Below are 16,527 nucleotides of genomic sequence, written 5' to 3'. Positions count from 1 at the left end.
TGCATTGCGGCTCTGGCTGTTTCAGGTGATGCTCCAGGTGTACCCCGGTGTGCCGATCGAGCGCCACTACCTGTACCCCTGCGACCTGGAGCGTCACATCGACCGGTGCCGCTCAGTGCCACCGTCAGATCTGGTCGCCAGTCTTCTAGCGCGCGGTCCCGCATCTCCTGTCAGTTTGGACGTATCTTCTATCCACTCCTCAGACTACTCCTCAGCTCCCTCCTCGGTGGATGCCTCGGCTCTCTCTCCGGCCGATCCCTCGGCTCTCGCCCCAGACTCCTCTGTCTGCGTCAACTCCCCGTCTCCCCTGGAGCTCGTGTGTTTCAGCTGCGCGCCGATGTCGGACCGACTCCGCTGGCCGGCCCAGCTGCCGGTAGCCTGTCTGGGAGTGGCCGGCCGGCGCGTGTTGTGCGCCGCGCTCGACCCGGCCGACCGGCTCGGCCGCGACTGGTGTCTGCTGGCCGTTCAGCTTGGGCTGACAGAGCGGCTAGCGCGGCTCGACGCCGGAGATAACCCGGCCGTGAGCCGGACGGCGCGGCTGCTGCACGAGCTCGGCAGACTGCCGCTGGCCCGGCTGCACGCGGCGCTGGTCGACATCGGCCGGGGGGACGCGGCCGAGCGGCTGGCGGCCGCCGCGCCGCTCTACCGCCTGCGGCTCGGCTCCGGCGGCGGCGGGCCCTCTGAGACGGTGACGGTGCGGCCGCCCTCCGGCTCGGCGGCCAGCTCGTCCACCGTCAGCCGCTGAGCGACTCAAAGATTTAAAAACCGGTGGACGCTGACAGCCGATCCAGGCTATAGGAACTAGGGAGTCGGTCAGAGAGGGTCATTCACAGAACTCTGCTAAACCACGTCCTTAGTGGAAGTCGTAATGTGTAAACGGCGGCGCCAGCGGCACTGCAGTCATACCTAGTCGATGTGATACGATGTGTTGTATGAGATGGAATTTGTCGTGGGCTGAAATCACCAACAGGCAGAAGCGTATAAGACCAACAAACATGGACTTTTTCGGCATTCGCCCGTAATATGTCGTTGTGTTGGACGATGCCATCTCATCGCCACCAATCTACTAAAATGGTGGCCCCCACTTGTGATAACGGTGCTATGTCGGTTATGTGCGAGTGCAACATTCCTGTGGCTTTCGATGCGATGTGTCATTTATTCGAGTCATTTATATCGGTGCTCGACATGAAGGGAAGGTTGTGATAGGACTGTAACGTCTTGAAGACGGGAAAATATGCGACAACGTGGGCATGTGGAGGCCTTAGAAGCCAATGTCCGTGTAAACTAATGTTATATGTCTCATTTTCTTCAGAGAGGATAAATAAATATGGAGTGCGAATATCAATTGATCTATGCATTGAAGACATGCATCTGGCTTTATTGGAGTCTGATCATTTATCTCTTCGAATCTAAAAAGAACTGTTTGCTTGTCCATTTTTAGTGCTGGGGAGGATAACTTTAACATTACATTTGAATATAGGTAATCTCTTGAATTCCCAGATAGCATGTAGTTCTTGACGAACAATCTCAACAGTCCTGGGTGTCAGCACCGGGCAATGGGTCAAAGACCAGTCGCCAATGAGCCGAGCTCAGTCTTAGCGCGATTGCACGGGGTACACAGGCGAAATACTGCACCCTCGACTTCAATTTCCTTGCCATGGCACGAACGAGGAAGAAACAGTTGCAGACCAAAGGCCAACATTCCTTCTCGAATCCTCGTGCACGGCGCCGCCATGAGAGATAGCAGTTTTCGGAAGATATACTTATTAGAATTGGTCCCCGTCTGATCGGACCCGTGCACACCACTCACCCGTCCGATGACTGATGTGTTGACGATGTGACGAGTCCCGTTTGACAGCCCCATGGTGCGGTAATAGAACCAGACCTTCGGTCTCGCCTCTGCTGCGCTATCTGAAACGCACGGGACATTAATCAGCAATGGGTTCCGTCCGAGCCGGTCCCACGACCCAATGGTGACTAGGACCCACCTAAGAGCTAAGCCCTTGTTTGGGGATTTCTTGGAAGCGGGGTCCGTCCGACAGGACCCCTTTGTACAGTCTGTCTTAAAAGTACCGCGCAAAGTGACGGTGGATCCATCAAGCCTGACCGATGAAGGACTGCCAAATTTGAGTCACCGAAGCAATGGACATCCTCGTCCATTCCCCAGCTCCATTGGTTCGGTGACTTTCAAATTATAGCAGGCCCTTCCTCGGTCAGGCTTGATGGATCCACCGTCACTTTGCGCGGTACTTTTAAGACAGACTGTACAGTCTGTCTTAAAAGTACCGCGCAAAGTGACGGTGGATCCATCAAGCCTGACAGAGAAAGGGCCTGTTTTAATTTAAAAGTCACCGACCAACTGACCTAGGGAATGGACAAGGATGTCTATTGCTTTGGTGACCCAAATTTAGCAGGCCCTTGCTCAGTCAGGCTCGATGGATCCACCGTCACTTTGCGCGGTACTTTTAAGACAGACTGTACAGTACAGGCATTTTTCAGAGCCAGCCTCAGTCCGACCGGACACGGCTCTGGGTCGATCAATTGTAACCGAGAGGGTTGCCCGACTATACGCCTCAGACAGGTCATTTCAAGGGTTCCAGGCGGGGCTGACCCCTTTTGCCCCCTCTTCCCCCTGTTGCGCCACTGCAGTCATCTGACATTCTCAATAAATAGTATTTATCAAAAGGAAAAGCTGCATTTTCGATGCTATCATTAAAGAGTATGCAAATTGCAAGGTGCATTTATAGTCACCGTGGCAAGGTGAAAATGTACAGATGATCAGAAAGGAGTTCTATACCATGATCAGAACAGAGTGGAAAATGGGCTGATGACGCAACTATTCCCTAATTGCTGCCAAATGCTTCGTGCGTGATGCCAAAGAAATACCAAACCTTGATGCCCATCGTCAAAACAAAACCGCGTGGGTGCGCTGCGTGTGTGAAAGTGTGAGAGCGAATCGTGGGTTTTAATTGACTGTAAATAACTCCTGTTTGAATTGCATAGACTTTTTGCAGTGTGAAGACATCACATATCTTCTTACACGTCAATAAACAAAAAATGGGCAAGAAAAAGGGTAAAGGGAAAGAACCAAAGCTTGAGCTAGTTTTCAACGAGAAGGATCGAAGGTGAGTGAATGGCGATCAAAACATTGAGACCATTATTTATTTTTGGATATCTTTTTAATATTGCTTAGTGTATGTCTAGGTATCATGGCATTTAATTCGAAGCAATTCATGGTGCCTGATGAAATGGATGCACAACAATCAGGACCCCGGCAACACAAGGAATTAATGTTTTTGTCAGAAATTATGCCAATGTCAGTTGCAAAAGTTATGCAAAAATTATGCCCATTTTTAACCTTTTCAATGATTCTATATTTGACCTAAACATTGATGAATGCACAAATACAACACCAAAAGTTTAAAGTCCATTTTCTTGTAAATTGTGGGGCTCCCTTAGTTAAGCTAGTACAACAAACTATATTATATTGTTATAAACTGTAGTATACAATTACAAATTGTAATGCCCAATGTCGGTAAGCACTTATCATTACTTTATTCAAAGAATGTTGGATATTCTGGAACTCAGATAATGACTAGTCAGAAGCCAGGAGGAGGAATGATGCTGAGGGAAACAAAACATAACAACTGTGTCCTTTGTGTCACATTCCCAGGGATTATCTTACTGGATTCAAGAAGAGGAAACAGGAGAGACGTGAAACTGCTGCCAAGAAGTTTGATAAGCGATTCAAACAAGAGAAAAATCGTATCAGACAGGAGGTTGGTTCACTTTGAAGAAATGCCTGGCCTTACTGAATTTTAGTTATTCTCTCATTAAAATTATACTTTCTGGTGCATTGGATAGTAAGTTAAAATAAATAAAAGCTTTTGGAAAAGGTAATTATATTGTCATTGACCTTTTGGGATAGCACGCACATTGATACAGCATGCACATTGATAACCACTGGCATGGCAACAGGCCACTCAAGCCAGTCTTTGCATGTGGCTATCCAAAATATTTTGTTACAGAAACGCAGCAAGCTACCGACACATGGGCCGACGGTGCTTCCCGACAACATGCTGATCTCGGAGGACGTGGAGCCCGCGGCAGTGACCCACGATCTGGAGAAGCACACCGTCAGTGTGACGACAATCTCCGACCTGGACCTCACCGCCGGCGGACTCTTCCTTGGCAAGAACGCGGTACGTGTTTCGCCACTGCTGCCTTGACATGGCAGATAACTTGCCTAGAGGTCAGATGTGCACATTACGAAATAAGCGTAAAGCGGGGCTGACTAGACAATGTCATCAGTGATGGCAATGCGCGGCGGTGAGAGTCGGCAAGAACGAATCTGGATGTTCTTTAACTGATTCCAGTGTTCACATAAGAAAGGATTATGACTGGGGACGGTGGCGGGTTTTATCCTTTTCATGCGGACGTGATCCGGCGTCCGGTGAGCATGTGATTCACAACCAATTCTGTAGTTTCTTTCATCTGATAATCGATTAATTGTCTGCAAGCCTAGCACTACAGTAACACTTGGCAACGGGCAAAAAGGTAATGGATAGTTGACCGGGATTCTTTCACTTACAGTTGCCAGCGGCGTCCCAGGACGAGGAAGAGGAGGATCAGCCAGAACCGGAGAAAGATGATGAGGTGCTGGGGATGGAACTGAAGGCGACGCCGGCCCCCAAGGCAGCTGAGAAGCCGGTCTCACAACGATCGCGGCAGAACATCCTGGAGACCAAGGCCCGTCTGCAAGAGAAAAAGAACAAGCAGAAGAGCAAAAACCTCCAGAAGCACAAAGCGAGGATCAACAAAAAGCACATGAAGCTCAGCCATCAGCTAAAGAAACAGAGACGGAAAGGCTCAGCCGCATAGAGAACGTTTTTCTAAATGCTATCCAAATTGTTCTTTTCTTGTAAATATATCAACACATCACACTCCCACGGTTTCATTTCTTCGCCAGCTAGTATCTGTTCGGTAGATTAGATACATTAAAGGAGAATTTGTACCAATACATGAAACATTTTATTTACTTTTGTACCAAGTGACTAGAAATGGTGCAAAATGGAAAGACCACACCGACGCTCAATAGGTTACAAGCAAACACCTATCGCGGGTGTCAACAGCCGACGGACGGATCTTTTGCTCTTCTGAGCACATCATCAAACTACAAGCTATGCACATTTCTGCGATCACAGTTGTGCAAAGATGACTAGAAACCGTGCAAACTGGAATGACGAACAGTCATTGAGAGACACGATCACCGCGAACACAGACATTGAGATCAGTGTGGTGGAAGCCTTTCAGCGAGCCTTTCCATGGAAGCTGCGATGCATAGCAGCCGTCGCTATCGCATACATTTCAGGCAGTGTGCCAACTGGCAACTGCCCAGTCCTGCTTGGTGCCGCAATATTCCGTGGCTGCCACTTTTTTAATGAACTAACGTTATCCACATTTGTGTTAACTACGCTAGTCGATTCGCAAGCACGATGCAGCAACTTTTGAGTCCATGAAAAAAAAATACCAGAAATACCAGAGGGATTCTTTCAAGTTGACTATCATATTTTCAGCAGGCAGTCATACCGTGATATCCTTCCTCAGGCTCAATAGCAATGAGAACCGATAGCATAATAGTGCTTTTCAGCCTCCAATATCGCTACACCAAGCCGGTCACCGGTGGAAACCCTGGCGTCACAGTTCGTCCTCCGGGTGTTCCTCTTCCGTCGGTTCCGCCGCGGCCGCCACCGACTCTCGCCGGGCGCCGCCAGACCTCCTCCGCGGAGGTGCCGAGGCGTCAAAATAGTTGCGGAAGGCGCTGTGCAACATGGCCGCTCTCTGCAGCTCATCCTGCCTGCAGACACAGAGAAAATGTTGGGTAATGTTCGGGTTAGAGAGAGCTGGATGACATGTCATACAGTGGTGCAGACGTGGAAGAAATTATACAGCAATGGCTTCACCATGACGAGGATGATGGTGCACTTTCGAAGCATGACTGAACGTAGTTGAACAATTACTATCTAGAGCGCCATGGTCAATTCAATTTCTGTTTGTCAACGTTAGCGCCTTGAACAACTCAAGCTGGTCCTATACGCACTTGTGCCTTATCATTTCGGTTTCGCGTCGCTTCAGCTCGTCGCGCAGTTTCCGGACCTCCTCGCGTCGCCGTCGGGTCTCCCGTTCCAGCTCCTCTTCGCGCTGCGCCAGCTGAGTGCGCGTCTGAAGTGAGGCATGTTGGTCAAGATATGGGGGACGAAGTTCGGGGCAAGTTGGCCTGGCTCTCAGGCTGAAATGGATACACAGAAGGAATCAGTAAATGCCAGATCCTACCGCGATGTTAAGTGGAACTATGTAATAGCTGACCTTTAATTGCTCATAGTTGCGATACCCTCAATAAGATTTTAGCAGATATTCGACGTTCAAAGTAATCGTGCTTTATCAGCAAACGCCAAAGTTTTATAAAATCCAACAGAAACCTCTAGATCAGAGCGTATGCACACATAACCCATCTCTTTGAGATCTGTACTCAACACGACCGTCCGGACCAACCTCTGCCAGGGCCGCCTCGGTCTGCTGGTGCCGGGTCTTCTCGGCCTCGACCCTGTCCAGTTCGGTCTGTAGGTCGGAGCGCACCCGCGCCACGGCCGTCTGCACCTCGCGCTGCTTCAGCTCCAGCTCCTGTCGGTGAAACTCAGTGGGTCAAAGCCCATCTTCCTTATTGATCGAGCCCTAAAGGTGTGCCGACTACTAAAGGGTCATCTGCGCTAATCAGAGCCAGTCTATGATCGATGCCGTTAAATGACTTGTTTCCTTTTTACGTTTGGTTGGCTCAAATGACGTGAGTTTTACACTTGCTGGAAGTTAATGAGGCCTTCCCAAAATTTACAAACAAGCTAGGTGAGCCGTTTGTCTGTTGAGACTCAGTCGCATGATTCAGCGCCTGACTAGACAAAGTCGGATACCCAGGGAAGTTCACCTATCCATGTCGACTGTTGCCATACCTTCATCAAGCACTCGATCTCGGACTTGCTGGAACGATTCTCCAGCTCTGCCTGACGGAGTTTGTCCTGCAGTCTTTGATTGGTGGTTACCAGCTCGTGTTTCTCCTGACTGACCAATGAGAGCTGGCCGTGGGCGTGGTCAATCTGCGCCTGCAGCGCCTGGCATCGGTCATTCTGTGGACCGGGTAGTGAAGTTTGATGAGTGAGCTTCTGGGATTTGTTATTTTTATTTACATTGATAACCGGCTACAACGGGGGAGATGGGGATGGGACGGCGGTAATTTCGTTACTTTTCTTCCCTAGCAGTTCTCTCACTAGAAAGTAGAAACGCCTAACGAAACTAAAACATCACATTACAGCCAAACAAACTGGTACAAATTGGAAGATATGAAGACATACCCATGTCTTCAACTTTGATCCAGTAATAAAATAACACGACAAGTGGGCATCCTTGCATTCCTCCGACTCACCTCTTGTTGTTTGAGTCTCAGTCGGAGTGCAGCCAGCTCGTCCTGAGTCTCGCGGGATGCCGCGTACAGCCTCTGAGACGCTTCCTGTAGCTGCGACTCGAGCGCCGCCCGCTGCTCGTCGCCCAGCCGCAGCTGGTTCTGAAGGGAGAGATACAGAACATGAAATATGGACGCAATGCCGGGACTGTGAGCCGGGCGAGTGACATGTTAACAACAGAAATGACCATATTCAGGACGAAGAACAGCTGAGCAGCGCAGAGCAGAGGCATAACCATTTGCCGGTCGTGCGCAGTTGTTCAATTGTGGCATTGGAAGATCACGGCTGTAAACAACCAACAAGCGTGGTTGAGCCGATCCCGCCATCCATTCGATCAGCACGAGAAAATTAGGTGTCATTCTGTAAGGACGGCGTATGAAGGTGCAGCCTGCGACTGTAGGTGACCTCTCACCTGCAAGTTTTTACAGGTGACGGCCGCCTGCTCTTTGACCTGAGCCACCTCCTTTCGGCGGATTTCGTCGGCAGCCTCCGCCTCAGCGCGGCGGCGCTGTTCCTCGCGATCATAGACGGCTGTAAAGCGATGCAAGAGGTCAGGATATGTCACTGAGCGCATCGATGACGATTAGATCGTTAGCTGCTACTCAATGACACCGGACAGCTACCTTAGGACATCACAGGTCGACACTGGAAACATCCGTCCAAGGGTCGGCACAAGTCTCTAATGTCAGACCAACTGGCTGAGCACAAAATTCGCCCTCAGGTGCGTACATCGTTAGGGGTTTGTGCATTAGGAGTCTTCCCGATACCCTAACTACTCACGGCTACCTCCTTTGCACACCTCAGTCAAGATCCCTCAGGGCAAAGCTCACAGGTAGCGTCCCATTCAAGCACCACCAAACTGCCGTCATTCTTACATATCCAACTGTGGCGCCGTCCCTCACCCACCCTGTATCTCGTCCCTGAGTGTGCCGACAGTGGCCTGGAGCCGGAGCGTCTCCTGCTGGAGCTGCTCGGCCATGGAGCGCTGCTCCTGCGCGGCACGCTCCGCCTCCAGCCGGCCGCGCCGCTCCTCGGTCAGGCGCCGCTCCTGGTCGGCCGAGCGCTCCTCCTGCTCCTGACGGCTTCGCTCCAGCACCTGAGGGCAGAGCCGCCGGAGCGGTGAGATCGTGACAGCCGTGGACGCAGGACGGAAACGGAGGAATGTTTGATGGAAGATAAGGTGATTGTGATGAGATTGGTGGAAGATGAGGGAACGCTTGACGCTTAAAGGGAGTTGAGGCGATACGGCATGGTTGAAGATATCGCCATGACTCAGGGCAGCTGCTCAGTTCGGTATCCTCGAAAACATGCCATGAGGCAACGTTCATTAAACGTTACCTGCTTGTGGTGTTCGAGCTGTTTCGAGTTGGCCTTCTTTTGAGCAGCCAGTTCAGCCTGCAAGGTCTTCACTTGCTCCTGGAGTTCAGTTCTGCCAGCATAATGATGTTACAGATAATGATTGTTTGACATGGTTGTAATAAGACTGATAACCTGACCAAAGTGCGACATTCGTTGGTATGCAAGGAAATCTGGCAAACACCAAGGTAGATGAAAGTGGACATCCCGGCTTTTTATGGCAATCATGAACACGAATCTCCTTTCAAACGCCAGTGTTCTGACACAAAGTGGAATAAATTTGCTATCTTCGCAACCTCAGAAAAAAAAAAACTTTTTATTATCTCCAAAGAGATCACGTACTGTCTCTGTGACAACTTACTTGTCCTGTTGCGCTGCGGTTAGCGCCGCCTGTGTATTGGCCAGGGACGCCTCCGCGGCGGAGAGTTTGGACGCCAGCCGCTCTGCCGCCTCCTTCCTCTCGTCAAGGGCCTCCTGAAGCTGGCCCAACTGAAAGTTCATGTCCCTGCAACATGTGCGCGGGACAATGTCCAAACGGGGCTTTTAGTCGAGGGTTATCGGTGGCTGTTATCGGAATACACCAAAAAATCGGTAAGGGAGCTATGTATGTAGAATTAGATACATCGTTGGATCGACTGCATAGCATCCAACATTCATGGTATGCGGGTGACTCTCCATTACACACATTGGTATGTGATGCAGACCCATCAGACGCCCATGACCATTAGCACTCTATCGTCTATCAGTCGGTTGGAGAACCGGCCTGAAGTTCGGAGAAGTCCGCTACTTACGCCTGCAGTCCAGAGAAGGACGCTCGCTCTGTCTGCAGGGTCCTCACGACGCCCTCGACCTCCCGGCGCCCCGCCCGCTCTGTATCCTGTGGAAAGACACAGCATACTTAGACCACAGCTAATAACCGTCCTCACGACGCCCTCGACCTCCCGGGCCCGGCCTGCTCAATGTCCTGTGACAAAACAACAGTTAATACCGTCGCTAATTATTTGTGACGCCACGCCACTATTTCACCGAGCTACAGCAAACACCGACCGAACTGCTCTTTACATCTCAACAAATATTGTCTATAGATAGGCATTGGGAAGAATACATCACCGCACCCGCATCTGAGAGGTGTTGCTCGACGCCGCATCAACGCGTACTTTTTACGTGTGCCTGCATCGGCCTATACTACATCGTAATTTGTGTGCACGCTGCATCTGTGAGGCTTCACGCACCTGTATTTGTGCGGTGAGTAGCGAGCGTTCGGCTGTCTTCTGCTCCTCAGACTCCAGCAGCTCCTGGTTGTTACGGACCCGACACGCTGAAAGAATCATTTATTTATTGATTAAAAGGTGACGGCATTGACGTCAAACCACACGTCACACGACCGACGCCAGATGCGATGATGCTCTACAAAAAAGGAGCGCACAAACTGGAATAAGCTACATTTTTTATAACTCAAACGTGTCTTTAATTAGGCACTAAGAGCTCAAGACCACAACAACAATAAATTACTCCAAACATGTACACAATTCAGGACTGGATGCGATCCGTCCCTTCACTAACCGATTGTGTGCAGCAGGTCCGGCGGTAGAGCGTTACCGTCCACGGGGCACGAGACCAGTGTCCTGTTGGCCTGGAGCGCGTCCACCAGCGCCCGGCCGCCCAGCACGCCGATACCGTTCCAGCGCAGGTCTGCAAAACGTGAAACGTGGTTACAGAGGACTGTCAGCGGTTGATGAGACTTCAAAAACGCGCAAGTTATATTAATTCACTTGATGATTGAACTGTCATGCTCTTTGAACAATGAACATCATTTAGGCAGCAAAGTGGGTAGGAAAAAATGCTTCATATGGACGACTTTTAGCATGTCTGGTCGTTGAGTCGCTGGCCCCAGCGCAGTCCGGTCAAAATACATCTACCACTATCCGCCACTGACCATTCGGTGTAAGTCACGACTCGGCAACAAGCCTGCCATCCCCTGCGGCGACACTCGGCTCTCCTCTGCTCGTTACTCACCGAGGTGCCGCAGTCTCCGGTTGCCGGCCACAGCCCGCGCCAGATGGGCAGCACACTGGTGGTCCAGCTGGTTACTGCGCAGGTCCAGCGACTTCAGCGACTTGTTGGTCCGCAGCGCCTCCGCGAACAGTTTGAACGAGGCCGGACTCAGGCCTGTCAGACAGAGACAGGCGCAATGTTGGCATACTGAGGCCGATTGCATAAAAAGGCACACTATCGGCGAATTCGCAAAACAAAATCAATTTTGATACAAATAATAATATTGTGTACTTTTAGCGCAAACCTTTTAGAACGAACATGAACAAACATAAACAAAATGATTTTGAAGCCGCCGATGATGAAGCACCAAATTTTGTATCAGGTGCATCGCATAAAAAGGGCGAGATGTCCTTCCTCATCGTCTCCCAGACAATCAGGGACCGGTTCGAGATGGCGCACTAGGAAGCTAGTAAGACTAGACGGCCAAAAGACACTTCAAGGTAGTGACACTAAGCGGTATTTTGCATACACCAATCGGCTAGTAGCTCAGCGCGAACCGGCTGCAGTAATTGTTTGGCATGCGTCGTCGAGCGTTCCCCGGTGCTCGGCCCGGTATTTACCCAGATTATTCCACTCGAGGGTAAGCGACTGCAGGTGCCTGTTCTTCCTGAGGAGGATCGCCAGATGCTCGGTGCCCGGTCCCCGCACGTTGTTACCCCGGAGCTCCAGCTGGGTCACAGATGTGTTCAGACACAATCCCAGACATAGGGCCTGCAACAATGAAAGGTAAACACAGCCTGATGGGAAGAGAATCAGACAGTGACGGGTCACTGCACACAATATTCACCACTGGTCTCTTATCAATGCACACTGCAGTATCCTTGGTGACACCTAGCCTGGATGACTTTAGATGGCTTTAGATGCCAGCTGAGCCTTCCTGTTGCATATCAAAGCATGAACTCAGCACCCTAAACTGAACCCAGCTCACAAGATTCACTCACTCACTGACATTACCTGATATTGATAGTTTCACCAAAAATGCATCATGAAAGCAAAACAGTTCTCCGGGTCATTTAATACTGTCCTATTAATTATCATTCCTTTTAATAGTCATTTAATAAGATGCACCTGGATTTGAATATGATGCTTAGCAGTTACCTGTCATGACTAGTTCACATTTGAGACAGACATCTTATTCACTGGTTACTACAAAAGCTTACATATACCATCAGTATGCAGTACATAACTGTGTGAAAATGTTAAATATTTCAATATGATCAAAACAAAACTGAATAGTAGTCATAGTAGTCCAAATAAAATAAAAGATTGAACAGTCCAGGACTCACCTTGAGACTGTCCTCAGAGAGCAGACAGTCATTGAGGAGCAGCTGCTTGACATCGCCAGATGTGGAGAGCAGGCTGCCCAGCACAGCTGCCTGCTCAGACGTCACATCTCCACTGGAGAGGTCCAGCAGACCATCACAGCTGCTGGCAGGATATGATCAAAAACAGATGATGTAGCAAGGCCCTATATAGAAGGTATGCTCATTAGGCCGAAGCAGCGATTTCCATGACGTCACTGGTACGAAGGGTCGGACGGCTGTAATGCAATCCTATGGAAAATGACCCAACTTTAGGGCTCTCCCACATAGCTGCCAACCTCGACACTAAGGTAAAAGTTATATCACATGAAAGCTCAAATCAAGACGAACAAGAAACCTATCTGACGTTTTTACGTATTACTAACGGCTTAGACTCTATTCAAGTATATTCAGAGCTCTGCATTACCTCACTTTTTCTGCCGTCAATGCCACTACAAATGTCTAGTCGGCGCACGTGCGCTTGTCGAGCGGGGACCACCAGTCGGGCGATTCAGAGCTGCCGCCCAATCAGAACGCCGCAATGCCGTGACGTCATTGGTCGCACACGACACGTTACGGAGATAGGGATGAGACAGCCCTGGTGATGTAGGTGGGTTTGCTCATTGTAGGTTATCTTTCAGCACCTTTTATTATAGGCAATTTGAATTCTTAAGAGGATGCTGTTGCTGAAACAACACTTAACCTTAAAATTTAAAAATCTAAACCGTGTTTCCTAGACAAATAAATACATGCAAGGTTGGTGGTTCTATAGTGACACATTGAGGGAAGAGAAAGATTTAACATCCATTCACTAACTTGGCCCCTGTGTCACAATTGACATGGTGAAAGCAAACAAGGAAATCTCTTCCGCGATTGATAACAGGCAGTCACAGGAAAATTTGTATTTTCTTAGTTTTTTTTCAGCACAGGTGCAACTTAAGAAAAATTGATAGAGAATTAACTGCAGATACTAGGTCAACAAAATGTGTGCTGTAGCCATCACATTGGGTAAAACCAATGGGTACACATTTTGACAGGAATGGATATTTTGCTTTACATCACAACATGGTAACAATCGTGAGTGAAAATTTGAACTTACTCATCAATCGAGAGATGCTCAAGAAGTGTTTTTGATGGACTTATATCAAACTCCTTACAAAGAGCCCTGAATTTCTCTTCTAAATTCTTCATGTTTTTGTTTGCATAGCCCAAAACACACTCAGGCCAGGCAGAAATGGAAAATGATCCGTGTTAGTATTCGGAATTCGGTGCTTAGAAGCGCTGCAGCGAAGTAACTAGGCAACAGACAACTATTAATGGCCGTTGCTAGGCAACATCTAAGCACTAGTAGAAAAATTCAAAATAGAACACACTAAAATGACTGTAAAGTGCGCATATTTTGTCATAAAAGCGCTGATTTGAACTGCAACATAATTTTTACCCCGCGTTCGATGTCTCTCGGACGGCGAAGATTCTACGCCGTCCGGCCAATCACGTTTCATAACCGCAGCCGAGCCCCCGCTGACCTTGGACGGGATTGGCCGGACGGCAAAGAATCTTTGCCGTCCAGGAGACATCGAACGCCGCCTTAATTTCAGGCGAAATAACAAATCAAGAAATATACAAATCATGAAAAACTTTTTCCCTCTCGCCCTCCGGCTCCCCCCTTAGTCCTCTGAAAACCAAGCGGCAGGGGCGCGGGAACTACTTTCAGACGGGGGGGGGGGGCACACCATAATAGAGATCAACCTAGGGTACCCCAAATCTAGTTTTCTCACCGGTTAAAGGGACCCTCCCACCTTAACATTAGATTTGAGTTGAGATAGCCAAAATGGGGTCCCTGGCTCACAATTACCGGTTTCGGCACTCACAACATCGAGAAATGCCTTAAATCGGAAATATTGAATTTCAAAATTGCAGCATTTTGATTCAGAGGGGCTAATGCATAGGTATACCCCTCTGAATGTGTGACGTCATCGCAGATATCTAACGATTTTTAAATGTTTGACTAAAACGTTTTGTAGCACGCATATTTACGTCTGGACAACGAGTTGCGGGGAAAAGTGCTGATTGTGTTGCAGTTTTAGGAGCCGGTGATTAGGCTGGATTTTTGGGTTACTTTTTCGTTCCGATTCATGTATTTCATAGTGTTTGGCTTTTGAATATTTTAGTTCTTTCAGATAAATATTACTTGCTTTACAACTTTTGTAAAAACGTTTCATTTTTTATAAGCCGACGCTCAGAGTCCTAAAAATACATCAGCACTACAATCATTGTAAACAAACAAATGGAGCACACAACTTGGCTCTGTTCCAAGGCCATTTTTTAGTTTATCTGGTGGTTTTGTTGGATGTTTTGAATCCCTTAAGATTGACTTATATCATATTTAAGAAGCATGTTGACTGAAAACAATCTAAAGTATCCAGGAGGCTGACAGAGGTCCTGACTACTGAGCAATATCAATATCAAGTTGAACAAGTTATGAAATTTTGGTTGATAAACGCAAGTTGATCGGGCTCATATATCAGCAAGAAAAAGTAAAATTAAAAGAGCTTATTGTCCAAAACAAGCTATAATATTGCAGACCTTGGAGCAATACTGAAGAGCACGCTGAGCAGGATCAAGGCCCTAAATACAAGGTTGCACGGACTTGTTTCTACTAAACCTACCAGAATATAGTTTCACGGTTGATTATTTAAATAATTATTCAATCAAAATTTCTTTATTTTTATCTCGTAATCATTTATAAGCAATTTTATAAATCAACTTTCAATTTGCTTGCCTTTTATTAGCAAAATAACTTTTCTAGTATTGGGTCAACATAGTGGTGTAGCAGTAGGAACCACATCTGGCAAAACCCCAATACCTACATACAGCAGAAAAGCAGCCACCAGGCGTCGCTACAGTCGCAGCACAGATGTCGCGCGCGTCGCCAATCGCCAAACTACCGATTTCCATAAGGCTGCATATGTACAGATATGTAACGGAAAGTCGCCCTTAAGGATTACGCTTACATCCTTTGCTTATCAGGTCGATGGTTGGAAATTGGGAGGGTCTCGGCTATTTTCGACCACGGATATGCCTTTATCACATGATGAGGAACATGCTGATAAGCGTTTTATGTGTCATAACAGCACAAAAGTATTTTTAATCATTTTTCAAAAATAGCCGTTCTGCCGTATCTTTCAGTGCAAGGTGCCGTCGGTCATCCCCGACGTGACGTCACGCCGGGGATTTCCAGATTTTCCTACTAGACTTCGACGCCCCCTGAGCAGGATCATGCCAGAAAATGTTGACTGATGAGTGCATATTGATGTATTGGTATGAATATTGAATGATAACTTACAACAGCAAGATAAATTAGTGCTAACTATCAAGTTAAAATCTAGAATGAATGGACTTGGGCAGTTTTACTATGCTTAGATGCTATGCAGATTGTAATGTTCATCAGGTACTCAGTGTCTGGCAAATGAAACATGCGATCATTCCATTGCTACTGGAGGAGATAGCTTGGATCACTAAATCCACTTTATGTTGATTTTGATGTTAAAGGGACCCTCCCACCTTAACATTAGATTTGAGTTGAGATAGCCAAAATGGGGTCCCTGGCTCACAATTACCGGTTTCGGCACTCACAACATCGAGAAATGCCTTAAATCGGAAATATTGAATTTCAAAATTGCAGCATTTTGATTCAGAGGGGCTAATGCATAGGAATACCCCTCTGAATGTGTGACGTCAGCGCAGATATATAGCGATTTTTAAATGTTTGACTAAAACGTTTTGTAGCACGCGGTGGTATATGCTGCTTTGCGCGCAACAAATGCCGCACTTTCAAATAAAGTCGCTAGGAACAGCGGAGATCCCAAAAAGTAAACAAAATTAAAAATCTAATATCTTGAAAACCGGTGAATATTTTTCGATGAAATTAGGTAGATATTCGTTTTTGCTCTTTCTGAACCGAGCGACATCACTTTCATGCCAATTCATTAACTTTTTTGAAGGTGGGAGGGTCCCTTTAATCATCATCACTGTATTTCTTTAAAAAAAGGATTGTAGTAAAATTGTCAATGTGACAATCCATGCAACGATGTGATCATATTATGTGTTCATAGTCATTCGTGATAGTCATTATTGGTCCAATATAAGGCCTGTACACATTCAGCTGGTGTGCTGTTGTCAGCCGAAATAGGCTCCACCCACCGTTTCTGGCTGATGGAGTTGTACACATTCGGCTGATGAGAAATGTCAGCAGTGGCTGACTGTCTACAAATGTGGCTTTGTAAACAAATATATCGTCTCAT

At 47.9% G+C, this 16,527-nt stretch overlaps 3 protein-coding genes across 3 annotated transcripts in view; 2 read left to right on the top strand and 1 right to left on the bottom strand.

Moving 5' to 3' along the window:
• The window catches only part of LOC122371119 (death-associated protein kinase 1-like), a 49,646-nt gene extending 48,305 nt beyond the window's left edge, over positions 1-1,341 (top strand). Inside the window, exon 27 of the mRNA XM_043347225.1 lies at positions 26-1,341. Within this exon, the coding sequence (XP_043203160.1) occupies positions 26-745 (720 nt within the window). The 3' untranslated portion in view covers positions 746-1,341. The remainder of the gene's footprint in view (positions 1-25) is intronic.
• Positions 1,342-2,873: 1,532 nt separating this feature from the next.
• LOC122371117 (nucleolar protein 12-like) lies at positions 2,874-4,943 on the top strand. Its single transcript, XM_043347222.1, has 4 exons — positions 2,874-3,125; positions 3,674-3,779; positions 4,029-4,202; positions 4,594-4,943. The coding sequence occupies exons 1-4, from the start codon at positions 3,058-3,060 to the stop codon at positions 4,879-4,881; spliced, it is 636 nt and encodes a 211-aa protein (XP_043203157.1). The 5' UTR covers positions 2,874-3,057; the 3' UTR covers positions 4,882-4,943.
• A 65-nt stretch (positions 4,944-5,008) lies between these two features.
• Positions 5,009-16,527, bottom strand: LOC122371113 (leucine-rich repeat-containing protein 45-like). The gene is made up of 16 exons (XM_043347214.1): positions 16,427-16,527; positions 12,209-12,347; positions 11,483-11,633; positions 10,884-11,036; positions 10,431-10,559; positions 10,100-10,185; positions 9,659-9,744; positions 9,229-9,372; positions 8,850-8,940; positions 8,418-8,607; positions 7,924-8,042; positions 7,475-7,612; positions 7,005-7,178; positions 6,553-6,681; positions 6,101-6,222; positions 5,009-5,857 (listed from the first exon to the last, which is right to left on the bottom strand). The coding sequence occupies exons 1-16, from the start codon at positions 16,525-16,527 to the stop codon at positions 5,698-5,700; spliced, it is 2,112 nt and encodes a 703-aa protein (XP_043203149.1). The 3' UTR covers positions 5,009-5,697.

This window comes from Amphibalanus amphitrite, unplaced genomic scaffold (genome assembly GCF_019059575.1).
Source record: "Amphibalanus amphitrite isolate SeventyFive unplaced genomic scaffold, NRLGWU_Aamphi_draft 001206F_arrow, whole genome shotgun sequence".
Taxonomy (NCBI): domain Eukaryota; kingdom Metazoa; phylum Arthropoda; class Thecostraca; order Balanomorpha; family Balanidae; genus Amphibalanus; species Amphibalanus amphitrite.
The sequence above is the reverse complement of the archived record's forward strand: the minus strand, read 5'-3'. Positions and strand labels throughout refer to the sequence as shown.

What these genes read in the sequence shown, in the direction of transcription:
- LOC122371117 (XM_043347222.1), top strand. Translation starts at nt 3,058, where the DNA reads ATGGGCAAGAAAAAGGGTAAAGGGAAAGAACCAAAGCTTGAGCTAGTT. An exon ending in TTCAACGAGAAGGATCGAAG is followed by an intron (nt 3,126 to 3,673) that starts GTGAGTGAATGG and finishes TCACATTCCCAG; the next exon opens with GGATTATCTTACTGGATTCA. An exon ending in AAAATCGTATCAGACAGGAG is followed by an intron (nt 3,780 to 4,028) that starts GTTGGTTCACTT and finishes ATTTTGTTACAG; the next exon opens with AAACGCAGCAAGCTACCGAC.
- LOC122371113 (XM_043347214.1), bottom strand. Translation starts at nt 16,527, where the DNA reads ATGAGACGATATATTTGTTTACAAAGCCACATTTGTAGACAGTCAGCC. An exon ending in CCGGAGACTGCGGCACCTCG is followed by an intron (nt 10,560 to 10,883) that starts GTGAGTAACGAG and finishes CACGTTTTGCAG; the next exon opens with ACCTGCGCTGGAACGGTATC. An exon ending in AGATCGAGTGCTTGATGAAG is followed by an intron (nt 6,682 to 7,004) that starts GTATGGCAACAG and finishes TTTCACCGACAG; the next exon opens with GAGCTGGAGCTGAAGCAGCG.